The sequence below is a fragment of the Leptodactylus fuscus genome, chromosome 8 (assembly GCF_031893055.1).
Source record: "Leptodactylus fuscus isolate aLepFus1 chromosome 8, aLepFus1.hap2, whole genome shotgun sequence".
NCBI lineage: Eukaryota > Metazoa > Chordata > Amphibia > Anura > Leptodactylidae > Leptodactylus > Leptodactylus fuscus.
The window spans coordinates 25,433,508-25,449,308 of NC_134272.1; the positions used below are offsets into that span (position 1 = coordinate 25,433,508).

At 43.2% G+C, this 15,801-nt stretch overlaps 1 protein-coding gene across 1 annotated transcript in view; it reads left to right on the forward strand.

The window, feature by feature from the left end:
• ERBB4 (erb-b2 receptor tyrosine kinase 4) overlaps positions 1-15,801 on the forward strand; it is a 703,330-nt gene that overhangs the window by 498,510 nt on the left and 189,019 nt on the right. Inside the window, exons 6-9 of the mRNA XM_075284941.1 lie at positions 4,460-4,578; positions 8,437-8,578; positions 10,670-10,783; positions 11,473-11,599. Coding sequence (XP_075141042.1) covers positions 4,460-4,578; positions 8,437-8,578; positions 10,670-10,783; positions 11,473-11,599 — 502 coding nt within the window. The remainder of the gene's footprint in view (positions 1-4,459; positions 4,579-8,436; positions 8,579-10,669; positions 10,784-11,472; positions 11,600-15,801) is intronic.

Consider the following 15,801-nt stretch of genomic DNA (forward strand, 5'->3'; position numbering starts at 1 on the left):
TACATTAAAAGGTAACACCTATATATAGATCTGGATAGTTCATTCACAATGGTGATGTCACAACTCGCTTCATCCTCTTCTGCCCAGGTTACAGAGCATGCCCACAACATCCTCATATAAATAAAAAAAATTCTCAAAACTAGAGCTTGCCTACGGTCTATTAGACTGCTGTAAAGCATATCTCTAAATGTTGTTAAAGGGAGTCTATCACCTCCCCCAAGCATGTTCAACTGTCAGCATTGTATTACAGAGCACAGTACACTGATAAATAATATACCTTTGTTATGCATGTCACTTTAGAAAAATTTAAATTTTATGCAAATGAGGAAGTTGGTGCACTGGTGGGGGCCTTCAGCTCCCTAGTGCACTGTTCTTGTCGCTAAGACCCCTACCACGTCCTGTCTGTACCACCCCTTGCAGTGAAGATCCTCCCACTGCTATGACATCACCCATCCTACTTGAGCAATAAGAGCAGGGTGCTGAAGTCCCGCCCCCTTCAGTGCAACAACTGCCTAATTTGCTCAAGATTTCAACGTTTTTCTCCAAATCTACAAGAGTCACTTACATGAGTATGACCTTTTAATGCAGTGATGGAAGTTGAATATGCTTGCGAGAGAAAAAAACAAACAAAAAGTGGTATTATTCCTTTAAAGGGATAACCTAAAATCCCTACACTAATCTAAACACCCTCCCCCTCCTAATTTCTAAATAACATTGATTATCAAAAATGCCTATTTACCTATATCCCTGGGCCGATCATGTGACCATCACAGGGACATGTTCTGATTATCTGGTGACAATCCGTTTCTGCATTTCTGGAAACAGATCATCACTACTACTCCCCTCCCATCATCACCATCTTCTTCCTGTATGGGCTTCCTTACCTGGGGGAACGGCTCCTCCTTCACCAATGACGATAACATGCGCATGCGCAATAGAAGCACTGAAGCCGACAATGCATTTCTATTGCGCAAGCTGGGAGCATGCGCAATAGAGCTGTATTGAAGGCAGAAGTAAGAAGACAGGTAAGTATAAAAGAGTGGGGAGTAGAGAGGGGAGAGTAGGAAGGAGGAAGTAAGGAGGAGGAGGGGTGGGCTGAGTGAGTTAGGAAAGGATAGCAGTGGGGGGAATAGGTAGGGAGACAGGGAGGGGGTGTTAGAGAGGGCGGGAGGGAGGAGTGGGCTAGAAATAGTATGAGAGCCTACAACTACCAGAATGCATTGCAGCAGGAATCTACACACCATGTAAACAAATACAGAAGATGCCTTCCCAGAGAAACCCAGAAATGACTAAAAACACTGCTAAAGTTGTATGGGTGCACTTATTAACCCATTAATAACACTAACACACCTTTTTTTAAAAAAATATTTTTTGCCCGGAAAATCCCTTTAAGGCTCATCTGTCAGCTCTTCCAGAAACAGACATCCAAATTGCCTAAAAGGCATTGACACCTTGACAGATGAGTACAGCTCTTTCCTTTGTTTTTTTCACACATTTTTCGTGAGGACGTTCTGAAATGTAAATTTCGAATTTGCGTCAAAGTTTTCAACCACGTCGGTAACAATGGAGATCATTAGATTTAAAGCCCTGTTCTTTGAGCTGAACTATGTGCAGCTGTACCCGAGTGTGAGGGTAAATAATACAATATGAAATTATGATTCTAGAGACTCAAGTAGAATACTGAGCAAGCAGCACCTGTTACATCTCTGGTGAGCGTCGCTCAGAGAATTCAAGCTGTATCGTTAATATCCAATTAAATAAGGGAACATCTAGCAAGACTTTGGTGCAAACGGCAAGAAAATAGCTGAAACAGCATCCCAAATCAATCAGAATCGCCCAGGCACTTTCACGGCACACAACATCTTTAATTAAAATCTGTGTATTGTGCTAATAACTTTGCATGTTCATAAGTCTCCCATATTGATTTAATTTGTCCACCAGCCTTGTGTTTGCAAGATCGGTGTAGCGTCTGGACACCGTGTAAAATTAACAGAAACATTTCACCGAAAATGGGGCTGATTCCCCCAGGCTCGGCGGTGCAGAATTGGGATTTTCATTCTAGTGTGATCGCCTGCATCCTTCATCGTGCAGTGGGGCATCTCAGGGCTAATTGTTATTCTGGATACGTTACATAGTCTATATTTGACATTCTTGTTTGAGTTCTATTAACATTAGGAATCTAGATTTCTTCTCTGTGAAATGGATGGGAATGTTACATAGATGAATGCTTCATTCTGACACAGTTCAATGTTGTTGGTTATCAAGGATACATAAAATAGATACAAATAATACTACACTCCAATAATAGGCCAGCATAGAAGATGCATGTACAAGATCCATAAACAAAATGGGAAATTAAAGGGGTTTCCTATACAAATTCTTCAAGGATTTTTAGCTGAGTGCCCCTTGTCCTGCTCTTGACACCTCTGACAAACAGCTGATTTTTCCGGAGAAAGTTGCAACCAGCTGGGTAGATTCCCTGTATTACATGGCAGCCATGGTTGACCATTTAATATAACTGACCGGACATGGTTGGCTTTAGTCCACCAAAGTTGGACATGTTAAGACAAGGTGGCTCTTTATCCTGCCTGGACGGGGTGCTGAGTAGTGTCCTCCACTCCTTACCAATTCCTTACAACTTTTTTACCACTTACTAGATCCTCCAGTATTCTGAAATCCCACAATGATGTTTTGACTAGGACATGTTACTTTGTTACATAGTAGATGAGGTTGGATGAAGACATCAGTCCATCGAGTCCAACCTATAACCCTAGCGCAGCCAATCGTGATTGTCCCAAAGCATTGTCATTGGAGTCAGGATGTAAAACCATTCTAAGCCTTTAGTCAACAGTTGCAAGGGGTAGACAACCTCTTTAAAGTGGACCTGTCACCGGGTCAGAAAAGCCCAATACTTCATCTTTCACCCAGTATTTTTTTTTTTATCCAAATCTGTTCAGCCACTCCAAAGATATAAGCCATTTTAATATTGATGCATATTAGGGTTTATTATCCAAGTGGGCGGTTATACTTCAGGTTACAGGTCCTTTTTAAGTTTGCTGATCATGTATATGCCATATCAAGTGATAGCTTATATCTTTAAATGTAATATATAAGTAGATGAATATTATATATTGGCAATATATGTATTATATAAGTAATGTATAAATAGACGAGTATGTAACGTATACATAGATGAGTATTGTATATGTATTGGATATATATGTAATGTATAAATAGATGAGTATGTAACGTATAAGTATATGAGTATTGAATATTGGCCTTTTATGTAATGTATAAGTAGAAGAATATGTAACGTATAGAGATGAGCGAGTAGTGAAATATTCGAGATTCGATATTCGTTTTGAGTAGAGACTCAATATTCGACTACTCGATCGAATATCAAATCCCATTATAGTCTATGGGAAAAAAATGCTAGTTTCAGGGGAAACCACTATTCAACTAAAGGAGAGTCACCAAGTTCACGAGTAGCAGAGGAGAGTGTTTAGGAGGAGCGCCGTGCAGTTAAATCGCATGGACCCCATAGACTATAACGGGGGGGGGGGGGGGGTCCTCCTGCGGACTCCTTCTGGACGGGAGGCAAACGCTGATGTGAACTTACTCATCTTGCAGAACCAGCATTGATTGGCCGAATGCTATACAGGGTATAGCATTCAGCAAATCAACACTGGTTTTGCAGCAGGCTCTTCTTTTCTAGTCGGGAGAGCTGGCAGCTTTCGGTTATGCGGGAGCTGACTTTTTCTCATAGGAATGCATTGACTGGCGTTGAATGGCTGAATGCTATACAGTGTATAGCATTTGGCCAATCAACACTGGTTCTGCCGGAGACTCGTCTGTGAGGAGGTGGAGTCTAAGATCGGACCACAGCAATCTCCATTGTGGTCCGATCTTAGACTCCGCCTCATCACAGACAAGCCTCCAGCAGAACCAGCGTTGATTGGCCGAATGCTGTACACTGTATAGCATTCGGCCAATCAATGCTGGTTCTGAATCAAATCTTTACTGCGAATAGGAGTAGTATTGGAACGAGTACGAGTATTTCGAATATTGTAGTATTCTATCGAATACCTACTCGATCGAATCCTGCTCGCTCATCTCTAGTAACGTATAAGTAGATGGGTAAGTGATGTACTGTATACAGTAAGTAAGTGAGAATTGTATCTTGGCTTTATATGTAATGTATAAGATGAGTATGTAATGTAATGTATAAGTAGATGAGTATCGTATATTGGGTTTCTATGTAATGTATAAGTAGACAAGATTTTGTTTATTGGCTTTATATGTAACGTATAAGTAGATAAGTATGTAATGTAGCGTATAAGTAGACGAGTATTGTATCTTGGCTTTATATGTAATTTATATGTATAAATAGACAAGTATTGCATATTGGCTTTTAAGGTTTCTCGATGGTGTCATCACATGTGTCTTTCTGCCCCACCAGTGACGAAGATCGTGTGTGCCGAGCAGTGTGATGGCCGCTGCTATGGACCGTATGTTAGTAATTGCTGTCACCGGGAATGTGCTGGAGGCTGCTCAGGACCCAAAGACACTGACTGCTTTGTATGTTGTCTGTCATTTCTCTTTCCACCCACCACATCCCTTTTTTAGCTGTGATTTAATATCCTGACACCAAGTGATTCTCCTTTCTCATCCATTCTTCCCTCCAAACGTAGCTGTTCATTTAGTTCTTTCATATATTTCTCCCATTCCGTGTCATATTAACCATCAGGATGCATTAGCCCTGGCAGATTTTATACGTTTTGCAAATAAGAACTTGAACGTATTTATGTGCTAATGCATATGATTTCTGGCTTCTGGAAGAACACTTTGCAGATTTAGAAATTACCATTTCGTGCGGTCTCCAAATCCCCTCCACATGCTTCACACAAGTTTTGTGACACTCGCCCAAAATGTTTATGTCTACGTAAAACAATGATTTCGGAATTTATCTCATTTATTAAATATTTCCTCAACCCTACAGCTCTGTACAGAGAATCAAGGCCAGTGCCACACAGCTGGGCCTCGGGCCAAGAAACTTGGTCCATTTATTGGCTGAATATACAAGCCCGAACACCCGACAGCTGAACTGAACTCAGCAAATCAGTTCAGCTGAACCCAGTACAGACCAAATTTCCCATGTAAGGGGAAGTTCACACGGTGTAAAGTGGCGCGCAATCTGGTACGTATACACGTGTCAGCAGTTTGCGCGCTCAAAAAGATCCCATTGATGTCAATGGGAGGTAGGGCCCCTTCACATGGCGTTAGCGCTCGGCTCATTCCGAGCCGTACACGCAAGCGCTTCTAAACACTTCCCATTCACTTCAATGGGAGCACGCGTAAAGCCGTAAAGCCGGCGCCGAGCGCTTACGCCGTGTGAAGGGGCCCTACAATTGTATACGGCGCATAGTTTTGCACCTGTAATTTTGCGGCCGCAAAATTACAGGAGCAAAATTACGCGCCGTATACGATTGTAACCCCCATTGAAATCAATGGGATCTTTTTTGAGCGTGCAAACTCTGACACGCCGTATACGTGCCAGATCGCACGCCAGTTTACTCCGCGTAAATTCCCCCTCAGGCTGAGGTCCCATGTTGCGGAAATGCAGCTTTTTTTTGTTGCAGAATTTGTTGCGTTTTTTGAGCCAAACCCAAGATTGTCTAAAAAAGAAATGAGAAATTTATAGGAAGCTCTTATACTTCACGCTTCTGCTCAATCCATTCCTGGATTTGGCTCAAAAAACTGCTGCAAGATCTGCACCAAAAAAAAGTTGCATCTCCGCAACATGGCGCTCAGCCTAAGACTGAGGTCCCAAGTAGCGTAAACACCCCGGTTTGGCCTTTGACAGTCAATGCAAAGTGAATGTGATTTTAGCAAATCCAATGCACACATAGAAAAATATGCGCAGTGGAAATGTTATGAATTCCAAAATGATTGCGGTAATTCAATTACACCTACAGAAACGCTGGCAATTTTGCAATAGGTATAACGGAAGCGGAAAGAACCCCCGTAGTGAAACACAGCTAAAAAGTCTAAAAAAGCTAAAAGCATTGAGTTTTTTCACAGTGTTTTTCATGAGGTTTTCTCTGCCGATTTTCTTCCCTTATACCTATAGGGAAAATGCAAGCTTTGCCGCAGGTATCATTGAAATGCTGCGATTTTCAAAAACCCAAGCATTTTTCTATATGCAGTTTTTCCACAGCAGATTATTTTCTGCAATGTGTGGATGGGATTAGTTTTATTAGTTTTGTTCTGCGAAGTAAACGCTTTATTTGGGCAATGTGGGGCTTTAGCCTAAGGAGTGGATTGAGCAGAAGGTAGAAATATAAGGGTCCATTCACACTGAGTTTTTTGGTGCTGATTTTGACACTGAATCTGCATCAGAATCCACGTGGAAAAAAAAAGCCTCTCATTGACTTTAATGGGTTCCTTTTTCCGCTAGTGGAAAAAGGAATCCATTGAAGTCAATGGGGGGCTTTTTGTCCATGTGGATTCTGATGAGGATTCAGCATCAAAATCAGCACCAAAAAACTCAGTGTGAATGGACCCTTAGGGCCCCTTCACACTACTGATACGCTGCCTGATTCTGAACATTAAAACACGATCAGAATCAGCGCGTATAAAGCAGATCCCATTCATTTCAATGGGGAGCCGGCATACGAGCGCTCCCCATTGAAATGAATGGGAAGCGCTCACGTGTACGACTCGGACTGAGCCGAGCGCCGGGCCCCTTCACATGGCGAGCCGTACACGTGAGCGCTTCCCATTCACTTCAATGGGAGCGCTCGTAGAGTAAAAAGCAGCCCATTCATTTCAATGGGGAGCGCTCGTATGCCGGCTCCCCATTGAAATGAATGGGATCTGCTTTATACGCGCTGATTCTGACCGTGTTTTAATGTTCAGAATCAGGCAGCATATCAGTAGTGTGAAGGGGCCCTTAGAAGTTCCTATATATTTCACATCCCTTTTGTAGCCATTCCTGGCTTTGGCTCAAAAATATGCAACAAAAAAAGCTGCATTTCCACCACATGGGGCTTCAGCCTAAACCTAGATTCACGTGACCGAGTTTTACCCATACTGTACTCCACTCTACCCCTAATATAATCACTATGGGACACTATGACACTGGGATGTAGGGTGTCCTAGTATCATAGACAACTATTGTGCTACTAGTCCCTCTCTTGGTATGATCTTCAGGCTGGTAATTCTGGTGGACACACAGGGCCCCTTCACATGGCGTAAGCGCTCAGCTCATTCTGAGCCATACACGTGAGCGCTTCTAAACACTTCCCATTCACTTCAATGGGAGCGCTCGTAAAGCCGGCTTTACGAGCGCTCCCATTGAAGTGAATGGGAAGTGTTTAGAAGCGCTCGCATGTATGGCTCGGAATGAGCCGAGCGCTTGCGCCATGTGAAGGGGCCCACAGACTGAGTTTCTTGGAAGGAACTTGGTCGTATGAACCTAGACTAAGGCTAAAGACTGACATAACCAAGCACAGTTAAAAAACAAAAAGGAGTGAAAGGACATTGCATTTTTTCTGCAAAAAATAAAAAAGTGCTCACAATCAGGCAGTGAAACGTTATAGAATTGCTACATTTGCCAGTAAAGAATGTCCGACCAGACAGCAAGCAGACCCGAGTCAGCAGATTATTGCTTCTCGCTAAAAATAATGTCAGGATCACACACGTAATATTTACAGACAAGACATCGCTCCAGCCTGCCTCATCGACACTAAAGCTACGAGCCAGAGAACTTTTTCCTAAGACTGTTAGATGAAGGGGCTGTGTGCGTTTGCGATGGGTGGGAGATCATGGTCTCCCAGGAGATATCAGACCTAGTTTCTCTCTTGTAAACATATAACCTCCCCCTGTGCAGATTCAATAGGAATGAATGGCAGCCCCGTTTCCTAATTGGTAGTTTGGATCCACAGCTGGAATTTACATGGGTGGCGTAGGAGAGCAGCAGGCCAGCCCTCCCAAGTACAGATCATTAGTGTGTTCAGTGGCAATATAGGCAACATCCGCTATTAACTGCTGTCACCGGCGTTACTCCTCAGCCTGCTCCTGTCAAGCACTGTCAACAAAATATTTATTTTTGCATGTTGCTTTCTATAGAAGAAAAACAGAACTTTTTAGAACATTTCCTTGCAGAGGACAATTGGCAGGATCGCACCCTCCCCTCTCATTCCCATGCAAAGACTCTCTGTTCCTTCTGTCAGTCGAACTCAGGGGTAGCTGGACCGAGTGTTTAGACACCAAGGCACATGGGTGCAGACAAGCGCTATATATGTTACAGCCAGAAATAACTAGTACTGTATTATTCTTACCTTATAAGACCTGTGCAAGAAGTTAGGAGAACTTCCAGAGTATCTCAATGCCTGAAGGAGTTGTTCCTATTCTTAATCCGTTGTCTTTTCGTAGGCCTGCCTGAAATTTAATGACAGTGGCTCCTGCGTCACCCAGTGTCCTCAACCCAACATATATAATCCAACTGCTTTCCAACTGGAGCAAAACCCTAAGGCCAAGTACACATATGGAGCTTTTTGTGTGAACAAATGCCCACGTAAGTATCTTTGTTAGTGGTGTCTTTGGAACCAACAAATGTAGTATCGAAGGGTTTACCAAGGGACCAAGGGAGTACTATCTGCGCCTACTGAGGTTAGACCTATCCCCATGAGTAATACAATATTATCAAGGGTATAAACCCTCTGAGCACAACTTGTCTCACTTGGGGACAAGCAATGGGGAATGTTGAGCTCCATCATGCTTCAGCTCTTTTCCTCTGACATCATCCATTGAGGGGACATGTTGAATGGACTATACATAGCCATGGTTATTCCATGAAAATTATGTATGGTCTATACACGGCAGGGGCCTAAATTGATAGCTCTATATAAGGCAGGGGTCTCAATGGATAGTTCTATATAAGGCAGGGGTCTCAATGGATAGCTCTATATAAGGCAGGGGTCTTAATGGATAGCTCTATATAAGGCAGGGGTCTCAATGGATAACTCTATATATGGCAGGGGTCTAAATGGATAGCTCTATATAAGGCAGGGGTCTCAATGGATAGTTCTATATAAGGCAGGGGTCTCAATGGATAGCTCTATATATGGCAGGGGTCTAAATGGATAGCTCTATATAAGGCAGGGGTCTCAATGGATAACTCTATATATGGCAGGGGTCTAAATGGATAGCTCTATATAAGGCAGGGGTCTCAATGGATAGTTCTATATAAGGCAGGGGTCTCAATGGATAGCTCTATATATGGCAGGGGTCTAAATGGATAGCTATACACGGCAGTGGTCTAAATGGATAGCTTTTTATAAGGCAGGGGTCTCAATAGATAGCTTTATATAAGGCAGGGGTCTCAATGGATAGCTCTATATAAGGCAGGGGTCACAATGGATAGCTCTATATAAGGCAGGGATCTCAATGGATAACTCTATATATGGCAGGGGTCTAAATGGATAGCTCTATATAAGGCAGGGGTCTCAATGGATAGCTCTATATATGGCAGGGGTCTAAATGGATAGCTCTATATATGGCAGGGGTCTCAATGGATAGCTCTATATAAGGCAGGGGTCTTAATGGATAGCTCTATATAAGGCAGGGGTCTCAATGGATAACTCTATATATGGCAGGGGTCTAAATGGATAGCTCTATATAAGGCAGGGGTCTCAATGGATAGCTCTATATATGGCAGGGGTCTAAATGGATAGCTCTATATATGGCAGGGGTCTCAATGGATAGCTCTATATAAGGCAGGGGTCTTAATGGATAGCTCTATATAAGGCAGGGGTCTCAATGGATAGCTCTATATATGGCAGGGGTCTCAATGGATAGCTCTATATATGGCAGGGGTCTCAATGGATAGCTCTATATATGGCAGGGGTGTAAATGGATAGCTATACACGGCAGGGGTCTAAATGGATACCTCTCCACTGATTAGTCATGTATCCTATCGATAGTTAAAAAATTTTGGTAGCACAACCCCTTTAAGTTACTACTGATCAGCTGATGCTGGAATCCATCCTAAGAACAATCTCACCATCAGTGTCTCAGACAAACTGCACGATCAGGGGGGTAGTTTACAAGACAAAGCAAATATACTCTGAGTTAGCACAAAATGGCAAATTCAGCTGATAGTACCATACATTTCTCTTTTTGGCTATGACCAAGATTTTCCAACAGAATTAATCTGAGTTATGTCCTTCCCAAACAATATTCACAGTAAATTTTCATAATTGGCCATTTTGATGACTTTTACCTTATGTATATGCCAGGTTCAGAGCAGGTTCAATTGACTTTCTCTAATTTATAGGGGCACCTTAAGACAGCAATTACATGGGCAATAGTGACAACCCATAAATCTCACTTAATTGTGCAAGAATGACTTCCATATGTTTTTTAAAAAATTTACAAACAAAAAATATCTTATTCTGTCTTTTTAGATACTTCTGTATCAGAGGTCTTATGTATATCAGTTTTAATTTTAGTTATAGGTGAGAACTGACCATGTTATTGTGTTGTAGCTCAAATCGTAGGACCTATCGATCTAAATGAGTTAAATAAGGCACAAACCGATATCTCATTGTGAACCTACAACAATTGGGTCTGCATTTTGTCCATGTAATTTTCTTTCTGCCTTTAGATAACTTTGTAGTGGACGACAGTTCTTGTGTTCGTGCCTGTCCTAGTAACAAGATGGAAGTAGAAGAAAACGGCATCAAGATGTGCAAGCCTTGTGCTGGAATATGTCCCAAAGGTTTGTCTTAGTCTTTGAGATGGATACTTTGGCATAGTGAACCAGTAGGGACGTCTCACAGTGTTTTATAGAGAATTCTGATCATGGTTAAGAATTTAGAGTTTTTTTCTTCTCGATTCAATGGAGCAAAATCAATACAGCAGTGGGTGTCACGACTGGTAACCTAGTACATTAATAAAACGTAGAAGATACTATAAGGAGCAGAGGAGTATTCTATGGGAATATTTCTTCAGTGTGGTCTTCTACTAGTAAAACAACTCTATGATTTGCCTTTGCTTTAATTGTTTGCATGACTTCAGAACCCAAAGGCAATATGTTGGTATAAAAACCTTTTAATAAAACCATAAAAACTTGGTCAAAAACTATACTCCGAGGGTATATAAATTGTTACCTACTTATCAGGAATTTGGGGCTTACACTAATATTAGAGATTTAGGAAATACTTGTCCACCCACGCCTGACATTACTGAGGTTGGTAGGCTTAGAAAAAAAAGTAGTAGTAATGTGTATACTGTATATTTGTATAGAAACTAACTCCAAATATCTGAGATGACGAGATGTTTTCTAAGCTGAAGAGCAATACTTAGTGGTAAGGTGTTTTCAGTGGGGAACTATAGATTAGATATAGTCTTTGTCATCCAGTATACTGGGACTACTGCAGTTTTATGTCATGGCTCTGTTCTCTCTAGTGTGTGACGGCATTGGGACGGGGTCGCTGAAGACCTCCCAGAATGTGGATTCGAACAACATTGACAAGTTTATAAACTGCACCAAGATCAATGGGAATCTCCTGTTCCTGGTTACTGGTATTGATGGGTAAGTAGGAGCCCATCACTGTTTTTAAAGAGACTTAAAGCCAAATCACAAATATTCTTCAGCTGTTTGTTCTAATCTTTAAAGTTTTTTTTAAATTAAATTATTTATTATTTGGGGGTTTGAACCCTATGGGGTCGGATTGACCATACTGTATGGGGCAATATTAATGTATACAAAAATTCAACATTTTACAGTTTCTTAATTGGTGGGAAAAAAGGCTGCAGAAACAGGGTGCTTTCATTCATTTCACTTTTAATAGTGACATAACTTCAAAATATTGGAGGTTATCGATAGGAGATCAGTGGGGTCTGTATAGCCACTATGAATCGAACGGCATGCAATATAAAAAGTTAAAGAGGACCTTTCATCACTTGGGGCACATGCAGGTTTATATACCGCTAGAAAGCCGACAGTGCACTGAATTCAGCGTACTGTCGGCTTATTAGCGGTATATAAAACTGCATATGCCCCAAGTGATAAAAGGTCCTCTTTAAGCAATCACAGCGCTTGCACATGGTCCTTTCAAACTGCTGATCAGTGGGGGTCCCAGGTTTCGGACGCCCCTTGATCTTTTGTGGGTGACTATCCTGAGGACAGGTTATCAATCAAATAGACCTGGACAACCACTTACATTGTAAAATATGAATACCGATCCATCTATTTGAGGACTCTACTTGCAGATAACTCCATCTTGAGTGTTTATTCGGAAATTCCGCACTTTCCATTTTATTTTGCTATTTCTACGATTAATAATTATTATATAAGTTACACTATTTATAGGCATTGAGGGCATTATGTTATACTTAGTGAGAAATCCTGACATATTAGGCAAATAATAGAAAATCACATTTCATACACTTTCCAGGAAAAAAATACCAATTTATTTTACGGCTTTAATGATATTATTTTTACATGACCCATTACCAAAGCGATACCCTTGGGAAGACGATTCGTTCAGCTCTTTCCCTGGCACAGTCCCCTGTCACACCTTGTCATACAGTCTACCCGCGGGGGTATCACAAGGACGGATGTCATTAGCACGCCTCTGCTGGGAGGTGCTTTTGATCTACAATTAAGTAACAAGGTGTGACAAGCGGAGGTAGTACGAGGGAGCAGACAGATCCTGCTGGGAATATTGGGACCCCAGGCACGGGAGCTGTGCGCCTCTAACTCACCGGAGAAGTGACAAAATCCACAATTAAAACAAATCGAATCCCTGGCAGGTGGCGGACTTGATTTAGCAGTGAGAAGGGGAGGAAGAGTATTCATTGCAATGTACATTATGACCTTGAAAGCTGCAATGTCATTAAAAGTCCATTTTCTCAGGAGTCCTGAGAGCGCCAAAGCAGAACGGGAACTGAGTGATGCCTTTTAATGTCCAAAAAACGTACATGCTTCCTTTCTTCATCAATTTGTATGGAGGTGACTATCTAAGAAGTGGCAGAAAACGGATTTGAATAGAATTATATATATATATATATATATATATATATATATATATGCAAGAATATAGCTAAAGTACAGTACTTATAAGGGAGTCAGGTCTGGGGCTTATCAAGTTTATGACCCTTTCTTTTTTTCTAGATAATTATAGTATGTCTAAATTTGTATCTTACAACATACAATATACTGTAACCATGTATAACACACTATACTGTATCACTGACGCTAGGTTCACGCCTGCGTTCAAGTTTCTGTTTGGGGAGGGGGATTTCCATGTTACATTTATTGCACCATGCTGGCTTACAGCTTAGGGTTGGTTCACACTAGTGCTTGTATTCCGACGCTAATGCAAGCGCTGTGCAGTTAAGCACACGGAGCCCATAGACTATAATGGGCTCCGTGTGCTTGCCGCGCACTGCCAGCACAATTCATTCGTGCGGGCAGTGCGTGGCAAGCACACGGAGCCCATTTTGGTCTGTGGGCTCCATGTGCTTTGCAAGCACATCGCTTGCAATTGCGTTTGCATTCCATCCAGGGGGGTCTCCATGCGGACTCCTTGCGGATGGAATACAAGCGCTAGTATGAACCAACCTTTAGGCTGGTTTCACATGAGGATTTTTTGTTCCAGATTTTGACAGTGCACCGGCATCCAATTGCAGCATTCCGCTCTGGATGAGGCTCAAATGATTGGGCTTAGTTGGGAGGAAGATGTTGCACCAAGGACGGTAAGAAAGGGCAGGTTGCTTCTTTTTTTCCGCGAACGGCACAAAACCGCTAGCGGAAAAAAAGAAGTGAACGGCTCCCATTGAAGTCAATGGGAGGTGTTTTTTTTTTTGGACCAGATTCTGAGACGGATTCCACGTCAAAATCCGGTCTAAAAATCCTCCAGTGAATCCAGCCTTATATGTCCCACCCATATTTTTAGATCGGGCATGCTACATATTACAGTCCAAATAGACCCCACGAACTACTGCTTGTTTGCATCCAACCTTGCTAGGCAAATATAGGTAAGATAAGGTATAGAAGGATTTGGCCATTTTGATATCCTTCTCAATATATTGTTAAGATTAGTGTAGCGGCCCTCCTAGTGGTGAACCTAGCCTCTCTGCTGCCTGAGGCGGACGATCGAAAGACGCCCCCCCCCCCCTTCCCCCGTCCAGGGGGGGGGGATGTTCACCTTTTGATCGTCAGCCAAAGACAGCAGGGGGGGGGGGGGAACGACGGGACGGAACATTACAATGCAGTAATACTCACAGGAGACGTCTCCCCACATTTCCAGTCTCTTCCCTTTGGACCGCAATGACCACTTCTTTCAGCTGTGACTTGACTCTGTAAAGTTTGAAACATAGACATCTTTGACTCCTCAATTCTCCACGCACCCAACCCCTATATTCCACAGCGGCCCCTGCCCCACAGTGGCACAATATAGGTTGCAGGGGAGCTGCTGTGGGGCATAATAGAGGTTACAGGGGCCACAGTGGAACCTTCAAGCTCTATTATGCCCCACAGTTGCACACCCATGAACTATTATTATACTCAGGGGTTTTTTCAGACCCCCGAGTATAATAATCGGAGCCCCAGGGGAGATGTGGGAACATAATAAACACTGTTACTCACCTCTCCGGGACCCGATGTTAAAGAGGACCTTTCATGTTTTGGGGCACAGGCAGTTCTATATACTGCTGGAAAGCTGACAGTGCGCTGAATTCAGACGTGATGTCTGGGCATTACCATATAGTCCCGAACCTATTGGTGCCGGTACCGTAACTCTTCACAGTCAGAAGGGTGTTCCTGACAGTCTGTCAAGAACGTCCTTCTTCCCAGCAGCGCCTATAGTGCTGTGCTGTGTGAGCCCCCTCCCTCTGCTCACAGTACTCGTCCATAGAAGAGCACTATCAGGAGGGGAGGGAGCGTTCCTCCCTGCTCACACAGTACAGCGATATAGGCGCTGCTGGGAAGAAGGACGTTCCTGACAGACTGTCAGGAACACCCTTCTGACTGTGAAGAGTTACGGTACCGGCACCAATAGGTTCGGGACTATATGGTAATGCCCAGACATCACGTGGTCTGGAATATTACCATATAGGCCTATATGGAACTGCTAGGGCAGGCTTTGGGCCTATATGGTACTGCTAGAGCAGGCTTTGGGCCTATATGGTAATATTCCAGACCACGTGACGTCTGGGGATTACCATATAGGCCCGAAGCCTGCTAGGAGTAACATCAGATCCCGGAGAGGTAAGTAACATTGCTTGTTATGTTTCCTCACCTCCCCTGGGGCTCTGATTATTATACTTGGGGGCAATAATGGCGGTAGTGGGATCGCGGCCTGCCCGGGCCTACTCACTGCCGGCCTCCGCAGCCTATAGTACAAGGGGAAGCGGGGGCGGCAGTGAGCAGGTCTGGGGAGGTAGGTAAATAGGCCGCTACCTGCTGGAGATACTCCATCAGGTAGCAGCCTATTTTAAAAGAAAAAAAGAAGTTTTTATACTTACCGATCTTGTTGTTGCTCCCGCCGCCTCCGCAATCCTCTTCTCCTGCAGGCTGACGTCTGCGTAGGCGGCGTCACTAGGCCGCCTACGCACGCTGATACGTACTCAGATGTCTAGGTATCAGCGAGCGTCACACGTGTGACGCCGCCCACGCTGATACCTAGACGTCTGAGTACGTATCAGCGTGCGTAGGCGGCCTAGTGACGCCGCCTACGTAGACGTCTGAACCAGCGCAGAGAGAAGCAGCTCTCCTGCGCTGGTTCGAAG